Source organism: Garra rufa, chromosome 16, assembly GCF_049309525.1.
Source record: "Garra rufa chromosome 16, GarRuf1.0, whole genome shotgun sequence".
Taxonomy (NCBI): domain Eukaryota; kingdom Metazoa; phylum Chordata; class Actinopteri; order Cypriniformes; family Cyprinidae; genus Garra; species Garra rufa.
The window spans coordinates 33,666,649-33,677,445 of record NC_133376.1 but is presented as its reverse complement, the minus strand read 5'-3'; the positions used below and the strand labels follow the sequence as shown (position 1 = coordinate 33,677,445).

At 37.1% G+C, this 10,797-nt stretch overlaps 1 protein-coding gene across 1 annotated transcript in view; it reads right to left on the bottom strand.

Moving 5' to 3' along the window:
• Window positions 1–249: 249 nt before the first annotated feature.
• gpc3 (glypican 3) overlaps window positions 250–10,797 on the bottom strand; it is a 197,846-nt gene continuing 187,298 nt past the window's right edge. Inside the window, exon 8 of the mRNA XM_073821219.1 lies at window positions 250–5,455. Within this exon, the coding sequence (XP_073677320.1) occupies window positions 5,277–5,455 (179 nt within the window). The 3' untranslated portion in view covers window positions 250–5,276. The remainder of the gene's footprint in view (window positions 5,456–10,797) is intronic.

Here is a 10,797-nt window from a genome sequence, read left to right as displayed (position 1 = left end):
AAAAATTCCGATTTGAAATCACAGGAATAAATTACATTTTAAAACATATTCAGATAGAAACAGTTATTTTAAATAGTAAAAATATTTCAGATTTTTACTGTACACTGGATCAAATAAATGCAGACTTGGTACACATTAAAAAACATAAAAAATCTTACTGTTCAAAAACTTTTGACTGGAATACGTAACATCAAAAACACTTTTTAGTTCCAGTAAGGCTCCAATAACTTGTTGAAACAACATCACAACTGCAACTTTAACATTTTATTTGATTATCATTTACATGGAAACTTTTTAAATTATAACACATGTACTTTGACACAAGTAAACAGCATTTGTATTCTGAAGGTTCTGTTTTGACCTTTAAACAGCAGTATTGACCACCAAACATTCTGTACACTGGGTTACCCAGAAGAGCAGGTATGGACGGGAGAGTTTCTCCATTAATTTAAGGTCTGAGTAACTGTACCCTGGTGTGAATGAAGGGCTCCATTTTATCCCCCTCCCCCGTCGCTCTGCTTATTGAACGGCTCAAGCCAAGCTCAAGTACCCGAATGTGCCAAATGGCCCCTGAATGCACCCCCACTGTGCAATCAGTACCAGTATAAACAGTATTGCAGAATTCAACGTTTAATTACGGCACTCAACACATTCCATTACTGGCAGAAGCACATCCTTCATTTAATACATACTGTATGACGATAAGCTATTTGTTTCAATTAAACCAAGCTTTTTGTATATCGATCACTCAGCCATAGTTTGTTTTTAAAGTTTGTATGTTTTTTCTTTCTTTCGAAGTGAATGTGTTATGCCTCCTTGCAGCCTAGGGTTTATATTACTTACAATTTTACATAAAGCATATTACTGTGAATATCCAGTGCCTTGCAAAAGACCCCAAATCTGGTATTTTTATTCGTAAGCACTTAAACTCAAATGTATTTGTTTTATTATATACTGACAAATCTCAAATAAACAGAAGCTCTGAGTTTACACAGATGCAAAACAATTGCAGCAACCAGGGCACAATTGGCCTCTACCTGTGACTCATTAAAACAACCACCGCGTTTTCTGGATAAAACCCCACAGTTAAGTAATTATCTAGGCTGTGAATGTGAAGGACAGCTGTGAAAATGAAGACAAAAGAGCATTACGGAGAAATCGGAGCTGAAGTAAAACAAATGTTTGAATTAGGAAATCGCCACAAAACGTAAACCAAGTGCTTGGATGTCCCAGCGGGCACTGTTGGCACGGTTATCAGCAAGCAGGGGCAAAATCAAACCATGCAGATATGATTGTCCCTCAAGACACTTGAGCAACAGAGAGGCCAGTGATCAGTGAAGGTGCACCAGTCAACCATATCAAGAGCTCTGCGTATCACTGGCCTGTTGGGGAGACGGGCACAAAAGCTCCTGTTACTCCTGAAGAATCACATAAAAGCGTAACTGCAGCCTGGCATAAAGCATAATATTGACTGAGCTGCAATGTGTGAAAAGATTTCTTAGTCAAAAGAGACTAACATACTGTACAGTTGAAGTCAGAAGTTTACATACAAAATCTGCAAAATGGTAATTATTTTAGCAAAATAAGAGGAATTATGCAAAATGCATGCTATTTTTTTATTTAGTACTGACCTGAATAAGATATTTCACATGAGACATTTACATATAGTCCTCAAGAGAAAGTAATAGTTGAATTTATATAAATGACCCTGTTCAAAAGTTTACATACGCTTCATTCTTAATACTGTGTTGTTACCTGAATGATCCACAGTTGTGTTTTTTGTTTAGTGATAGTTGTTCATGAATCCCTTGTTTGTCCTGAACAGTTAAACTGCTGTTCTTCAGAATAATCCTTCAGGTCCCACAAATTTTTCGGACTTTCAGCATTTTTGTGTATTTGAACCCTTTCCAACAATGACTGTATGCATTAAGTATTAAGAACTGGGGGGTAAAAACTTTTTTGAATTTTTTGAAGATTTGGGTAAATTTAACTTATTTTGTCTTCTGGGAAACATGTTAGCATCTTCTGTAGCTTCTGAAGGGCAGTACTAATTGAAAAAAAAAAAAAGATATTTAAGCATAATAAGAAAAATATACACATTCATTCTGTTCAAAAGTTTTCACTCCTAGCTCTTAATGCATTGTTTTTCCTTCTTGAGCATCAGTGAGAGTTTGAACCTTCTGTAATAGTTGCATATGAGTCCCTCAGTTGTCCTCAGTGTGAAAAGATGGATCTCAAAATCATACAGTCATTATTAGAAAGGGTTCAAATACACCAAAATGCTGAAAAACCAAAGAATTTGTGGGACCTAAAGATTTTTTCTGAAGAACAGCAGGCAGTTTAACTGTTCAGGACAAACAAGGGACTCATGAACAACTATCACTAAACATAAAAACACAGCTGTGGATCATTCAGGTAACAACACAGTATTAAGAATCAAGGGGATGTAAACTTTTGAATGGGGTCATTTTTATAAATTCAACTATTATTTCCTCTTGTGGACTATGTGTAAATGTCTCTACTGTGAAATATCTTATTCAGATCAGTATTAAATAAAAAAAAAACATGCATTTTGTTGAATCCCTCTTATTTTGCTAAAATAATTAACATTTTGCACATTCTGCAAGGTGTGTGTAAACTTCTGACTTCAACTGTATGTGGCATGATATGTCTGTGTGAAAGACTAAGAAAATATCATTCTCATTATAAAGACTAGTAGTGCTGTAAAGTCCATCTTGTTAAACTAAAAGAACTGATTTTGAAAAATACAGAAAAGTAAAGCAAAAAAACATTATTTAGCCTGCTACAAAATGAAACATGAGAAGAAAATTCATCTTTTAACAGAACAGGAACACATGGTTGAAAACTTGTCTGTCTATGCAGTAGAAAGGTGAAACACTTTCTGAAATCAGTGTTATATGACAAGAGAAAAATAGCTGTGACTTTCTTTTTTGGCAAAAACCTCAACACACATAATTCACTTTTGATTTTGGTGCTGCCCCTCTGTTGATACAAGTGTCTGTAGGCGGGGTTACAAAAATATTATGGAAATTAAATGCATTAAAGTAATAATTCACTCAAAAAATGAGAATATGTGCTGAAAATGGACTCATCCTCAGGTCATCCAAAAAGTAGATGAGTTTGTTTCTTCATCGGAACAGATTTAGAGAAATTTAGCAGTACATCACTTGTTTACCAGTAAATGGGTGCCGTCAAAATTAAAGTCCAAACAGCTGCTAAAAACATCAAAATAATTCATAAGTAATCCATGCGACTCCATCCATCTTGTAAAAAGGAAAAGCTGCATGTTTGTAAAAAACATATTCATCATTAAGATGTTTTGAACTACAAACCACTGCTTCCAGCTATAGCTGCTCTTTCCAGTAAAAAAGTCAGAAATATGCACAATCAAGCACCGTTTGTAAGAGAAAACAGTACAAAACAGTTTGAAATAAATATGTTGGTGGATTTCGATGTTAGAAATCTACAGGGGATGGACTTTTATCTTTTATGACTTTTGGAGTAAGCATTAGTTCTATTGATTATGAACTTGTTTTTCAGCCAGAATTGAATGTTTTAATAATGGATTTGTTTCTCAGACACACATCTTTTCACTTCACAAGATGTTATCCGATGGACTGGATTATTGTGATGTTTTTATCAGCTGTCTGGACTCTCATTCTGACGGCACCCATTCACTGCACTGCACTGGTGTGCATAGTGATGTAATGCTACATTTCTCCAAATCTGTTATGATGAAGAAACAAATTCAGCTACATCCTGGATGATCTGAGGATTGGTCAATTTTCAGCAAATTGTCATTTTTGAGTGAACTAGGTAATGGTACAAAAAAGGAACTGCCAAAAACCCTAACAGGTTGCCAAAACACTTTGAACACACAGACAGTTTTGATCCAAAACTCAAGTCTCTGGTTGAATCAGAAGTTGACATGACCACTCAAACAAACAGTGTTTTGAAAAAGCCCAGTGTTTACAATCGTTGAGGAAGTCAAACTACAAATGGATTTGGATGGTTTCCTGGGAAGCCGGGAAAGTAGGCACAAACGCACTAAAAATAAATAAATACATTACACTCTTCATCTTCAAAATGACTTTGAGTTTAAGTGCTTTGAAATAATACAATAACAAGAAAAAAAAAGTATGATTTGAAATTGGTAATCGTCTGAAAACGTGCAGGACGCTGTGTCTCATTCCAGTTCGGGGACGTCTAACACAATGAAGCTGATTCTTTCGGTTTGTTTAAAACACATGTAATAGATGATGACTTGCCTTTGAGCACTGTACAGAGAGATCAGTAATGAATTACGTCACAGGTTATGAAAGGGAAACAGTGTGCAAACACTAGTTTTCCAATTCTGATCTGAAATGACAGCTTTAGCCCTTTGTATATTGAGACGTCCAGAAAGAGAAAAACTTTACAGATGCACAAATCCGTCGTTCATTGAAAGCAAATGCTACAGTGACCTGTGAAAGGAGGGAGGGAAAAACAGGAAGTTTTGTGGGTGTCCATTTAAGAGAGCGCTTTAATCACACGATTATAATACAAGAAAGGAAGAGAGATAATGAGCGACGAAATCAAAGAGAGATTATAAAATACCACAATTTCTGAAAAGGGAAAGTCAGCATTCTAATAAAACAGTTTAAAAGCATTTTTTTGTAAATGAAGTACAGCTGTGTCGTCCTGTAAGGAGAGAGTTTCACAACGACATGCCGATGCCTTGATGTCCTCCACTCCAAGGGTCATTTACTGCACAGGAAATGAGCGGCAGAGGAGAAGCTCACTGCGGTGTATGCATGAGAGACGGCCTGCGCCGCTAGAGCGCTTGTACGTGTTCTCAGACTCTGTCAGTCACGCTTCCTTCTCCTTAAGTGTGCCCATTCACTCACAAAAGCTGAGCCTCTTTGTCTTTTCAAAAGTGATTTAGCTCCTTTTCCTCCAGAAGGCTTTGGCCTTTGTGTAAAACTGCATGTGTATAGCAGAGGGGAGGCGTTGCTCAATGTAAAACACATGGCTGTTGTGTGGCATACAAACATGATTCTTGTATGTATAAGTAATGCTCTTCATGCCGTTGAAGAATGAGTTCATAGTCAGCGTTCAGATGATGTTGATCCTCAGATCCGCACAAAATATAGAAAAGAAGAGGTTCGTATAGTAAGACTTGAGGCTGAGAAGAGAAGGTTCTTGTCCTTGGCCAAAAATCGTGAAGCTGTATGTACACATGGGCATCCGTAGCGTTTCTTTTCAAACAGGTGTGATCACTGAAGACCTAATGTTATGAAGATGATGATGGTGAAGATGAAGGTTGCACTAGGACCGTGTGCCGGCCGTGCCGCTCCAGGTACGGATGCGCCGCCGTGGGTGTCTGTGGCCAGTCTGGGAGTCAGGAGCAACTCGTGAAGCGTTAAGTCGTCAATTGCCAAGTTGTCCGCCAAGTCTTAAAAGGAAAAGAGAGGAGAGAAGAATTATATAGGTGGACATGTAGAACTTACAACTGTTTCAAAGTCTGATTGAGTTCTGTAATGATAATGTTTGTTAAATAAATATCAATCAGTGTAGTCCAAGTCCTGAATTAATGATTCTTTTGAGTAAAGCAAACACATACAGTTCAACTAGCATGGTCTGATTCCCAAACAAATGATTTAGTGAATCAAACACATTTCGAACAATCAGTGAAGTCCAATTTCTGAATAATGGACTCTTAATGATTCGGTTTGTTTTAGTGAATCAAACACAATTTGAACAATCTGTATAGTCCAATTCCTGAATGAATGACTCTTAATGATTTGGTTTCAGTGAATCAAACACATTTTGAATAATCAGTGTAGTCCAATTAATGAATGAATCATTCTTAATGATTCGATTTTAGTGAATCAAACACATTTTGAATAATCAGTGTAGTCCAATTTCTGAATGAATGACTCTTAATGATTCGGTTTTGGTGAATCAAACACATTTCGAACAATCAGTGTAGTCCAATTTCTGAATAATGGACTCTTAATGATTCGGTTTGTTTTAGTGAATCAAACACATTTCGAACAATCCGTATAGTCCTTTTTCTGAATAAATGACTCTTAATGATTCGGTTTTAGTGAATCAAACAGTTTTTGAAAAATCAGTGTAGTCCGATTCCTGAATTAATGAATCTTAATGATTCGTTTTAGTGAATCAAACACATTTTGAACAATCAGTGTAGTCCAATTTCTGAATTAATGAATCTTAATGATTCGGTTTTAGTGAATCAAACACATTTTGAACAATCAGTGTAGTCCAATTCCTGAATGAATCATTCTTAATGATTCAGTTTTAGTGAATCAAACACATTTTGAACAATCAGTGTAGTCCAATTCCTGACCAAGTAACCTACCAAGTATAGCTTGATTTCTGAACAAATGACTCTGAGTCTGTTCTTTTTAGTAAATCAAACACCTTCCGAACAATCAGTGTAGTCCGATTCCTGAATGAACGATTCTAAAAAGTCTGTTTATTTCTAGTAAAGCAAACACATACAGTGCAACTAGTGTGGATTGATTCCCAAACAAATTAACTGAGTCGGCTCTTTTGAGTAAATCAAACACATGCTATATAATGTAGCACAAATTCCAAACAAATGACTGAGTCTGTTCTTTTTAGTGAATCAAACACATTCTGAACAATCAGTGTAGTCCACTTTCTGAATGAATGATTCTATTGAGTCTGCTCTTTATAGTAAATCAAACACATACAGTACAACTAGTGTAATCTGATTCCCAAACAAATGACTTAAAATAGTTGGTTAATTCTTTTAAGAAAATTAAACACACACTATATAACCAAATGTAGCATGATTTCCAAGTCTGTTCTTTTTATCAAATCAAACACATTTCAAACAATCAGTGTGGTCCAATTCCTGAATGAATGAGTCTTAATGATTTGGTTTGTTTTAGTGAATCAAACACATTCTGAACAATCAGTGTAGTCTAATTCTTGAACGAGTGACTCTAATCTGTCACTTTTTTTGAGTGAATCAAACACATGCAGCACAATCAGTGTCGCCTGAATCCAGATTGAATGTCTCTTTTTTAGTGAATCAAACACATTCGGCTTACACCTACTGTAACAATCATTCAATTCTTTACAATTCACTCTACTATTTTTTTACAGTTCACAATATTTAACTACAATATTCAGTAGATATTTTTGAAACTTTTACGATATACAATGTATGTTAATCTTCTCTTTTAAGGTGTTTCTAACCCTTGATTATAACATAAACATTTCCAGTCATCTTGGCGACGTCCCGTGTGCTTACTCAGTCTGGAAAAATAACTACTTTCATTGTCTAATAACCAGTCATTAGTTTTGTTTTGTCGTCGTCTTACTGAAGTGAGTGAGAAATATGGCAGCATTCCACCTTAACACCATTAAACAATCTTTTGTCTTCACTACAGAAAAGCAAAACATCTTTTCATTTATCTCAGCATCTCAAGATGAGGTGTATTGTCTGGGACATCAGCCATGAGGGAGACAGAACTATGAGGTGAAAATTATGAAAAAGGAAAGCGGATATCAGTAATAAACTCAAGTATGGAGAAGCACGCCAGCTATGTGTCCCCTGTGAAGTGTCCATCCGAGCTGAGGAGAATCGTATTCGTTCAACACAACACAGATGAGCTATACTCCCCTGCCTTATGTAGCACATACCTTGAATTCCTGTTCTCAGACTAACATAACTACATAGGCAATATACAGAGAAAACATGAATATGGAACTTAAACCTGGAAATAAATGAACTCTTAGATTGCAAGATGAGCATTTGTGCTTAAAAAGTATATATATATATTTTTTTTTAGAAAATGACCAATTGTTTTGCTAGATAAGACCCGTATTCCTTGATTGGGATCATGTATAGCTGCATTGAAAATGCAATTTAGACCTTCAACCTGTTGATCCCCATTAAAGTCCACTATATGGAGAAAAATCCTGGAATGTTTTCCTCAAAAACCTTAACTTCTTTTCGACTAAAGAAAGAAACACATGAACATCTTGGATGACATTATTTTAATTCTGGAGTGAACTAATCCTTTAACATATGTCTTTAAAATATTTATAGTTTCTTATATTCTTTTTATATTTTTTTCTTTGATCTGAATTCTTTTGAGCTTATATAATTATATAAACTCCAGGATGAGACAAGCATTTTCACCCCACTATATGCATACAGATGTACACACAATAACTAAACATAACAATTGCAATCTGTGTTTATCATATAGTGATTACCTCACCAGTGATGGAAAGCTGCGAGCACTTTAAGGGTCTGTAGAAGTCAGTTTACTCAACATAGCGGGAGATTTTTAATTATAGACACTTGGTGCTGTCTGCATGTTAATATTCTCTCCATCTTAAATTAAACTGATAGAAAAGATGTATTCAATCTCATCTAATAAGTTCAAATGCCATATTAAATACCCTCCACACCAGCATCTTCCCATTGCCTCCTTCGTTTAAGGGGGAATTTTAACCCAACAGGGAGGAAGTCCATCATTTGGGCCAGCGGTGGTGGGATCAACAGGAAGGCATGCGACTTAATTAATTCTAGGCCCTGAACTCAGCATGCCAGCCAGTGAGAACCAGGCCGAAGGCAGGAAAAGAGATGGAGGCCTTCTCTCAGGGGGTCCCCTGGATGCCCGGGGGCCCATTTCAGCACAGTCGACTTTAAAACAGAGGAAGGAGGCAAATAAATAAAGCCTCGGCGCTGAAACCTCCTCGAGATTTCTGTGCAATTACGACAGAGCTTGAACGCGCGCCAGAGAACAATTAACTTCTTCTTTCCCTCCGTCCACTGACAAGCCAGCGGTTAGACATTCCACGAGCCCTGAAAGGCCGATTTTTCATTGTGACAGCGGCACACTGTACCACTAGTCCAATTAAAGCCGAGGTGTAATTCAATACAGCTTTTATATACACTACACCCTAAATCAGATGAGATGTGTTCGTGGGTACGGGCAGGGAAGCGAGGAACGCATGTGTGTGAGGCTATTGTTTGCAGAGAGGCGTGAGTCACTGAGTAAAAACCCCAAATGTTCATAAAAACAAGAGGATTGGAGGTTATGGAAACGACACAAAGTGCAAACCATGTATACCCCAACTCCACAATGTGACTAATAATATCCTGTTATAATGAGCCGTGAACAATGATGTGAGTGACGGGATCCACAGAACGGCTGAAGGACTCTTGTTTTGGATCTGATATTCACACAATGGCAATTAGTGGGATGGATGTGTGCAGGCTGGCATGCTAAATTTAGAAAACGGACAATCCGACCAACAACGAATGAGCATGAGATGAGCCTGACCAATAGCACAAAGGCTCGCAAAGCCTATCAGTTTTCAGCAGTATCGGTCTCCAGGGCTCTCCTCCGTGCGAGCGGAGCTCTGACCGGCTTTATCACAGAGTTACGAGCTCCAGTTACGACACGGGTCAGAGGTCAACAGTCAGCCATTGATTGGTAATGGTAGGCTTGGACCGGCTCAATGCCTGCAGTGCAGTACATCACAGGCACTGCAAACAGGAACACAGAAACAAGTTTTAAACGTTTACTGAAGCCCTCCATAGTATGAATAAGACACTAGCAGACCGCTTTAGAAGAGCAGTTTGTTTCAAGACCTGGTTAAAGAAGATTTATAAGCTCTCTGTGTTTAAAAAGAAGAGATGAGGGTATTTAAGTGCACAATATACTTTGCTCTACAAAAGTCAAGAGGACAATCTTTGTTCTTCCAAACAACTACTAAACAACAAACAAACCTATGCTACATGGCGATTTCTTATTAGGCTGCTTCCTGCTGTAATAGCTTATACTTCAGGTTAGGGATTTTAACAACTTATGGTGTGTTCACACCAAAAGCTAATTGAATTATTTGTGCAAGTAAATGGAAGAAAGCATTATTGTAGCCCGAAATTTATGATATAGATATCTGGGGCATAGAAAACAATTAAAATTTGTTGTAATGGTAGTTGTATTTTATTACCATGGCTACAGAGATGCTGCTATCAATTAAAAAATAATGTTAATTAATGTGTATACAGTAGTAAAATGTAACACACACATTAATGCAGGATTAATACTCATCCGCCTCTGGATGGTGCTGTGAAGACACGTCGGCGTTTGGCTTTCCGACGTTTCTGGGACTTTCACAACTGGTACAAAGCGTTGATCAGAGTTAACACCACCATGGTTGATCGGCCCTTGTTGTTCACGCGAGTGACACAAAAACATCTTTTGAGTGACGCGATGTGCATATTCGTTGAGCGTTTGATGTGAACACACCATTGGTCTATATTTTAAACAACTTTTGACTTCTACACTGCTAGGGCTGAAACGATTAGTATTATCAATAACTTGGACAATAAAAATGGTAGAGAAATATTTTTGTTATTGAATAGTTTGATCTTGTATAACCTAATGTAGGAGCCTGCAATAATGTGGTTTGACCAGTGTGGCGCTCTAGCGCAAGCCCTCCTGGATGAAATCCAATAAAAGACAACACAGCGGTTTAGAGAGCAAACGCAGAAGAACCAGAAGATGTTCAGTGGCGTGTAGATGAATGTGTAAATATATGCTGATCCCTGTTCTCTCAATGATGAAATAAACAAAACAAAATGACAGCTGTGAGAAAGCAGCAGTTAAGAAAGCATTTGATTATAGCGAACCGGATATGTTTGCATTCCAGTAAAGTTTATTTAACATTTTATACAGTAGATTGCCTAAAAGGATTAATTAACTTCCACAACAAAAA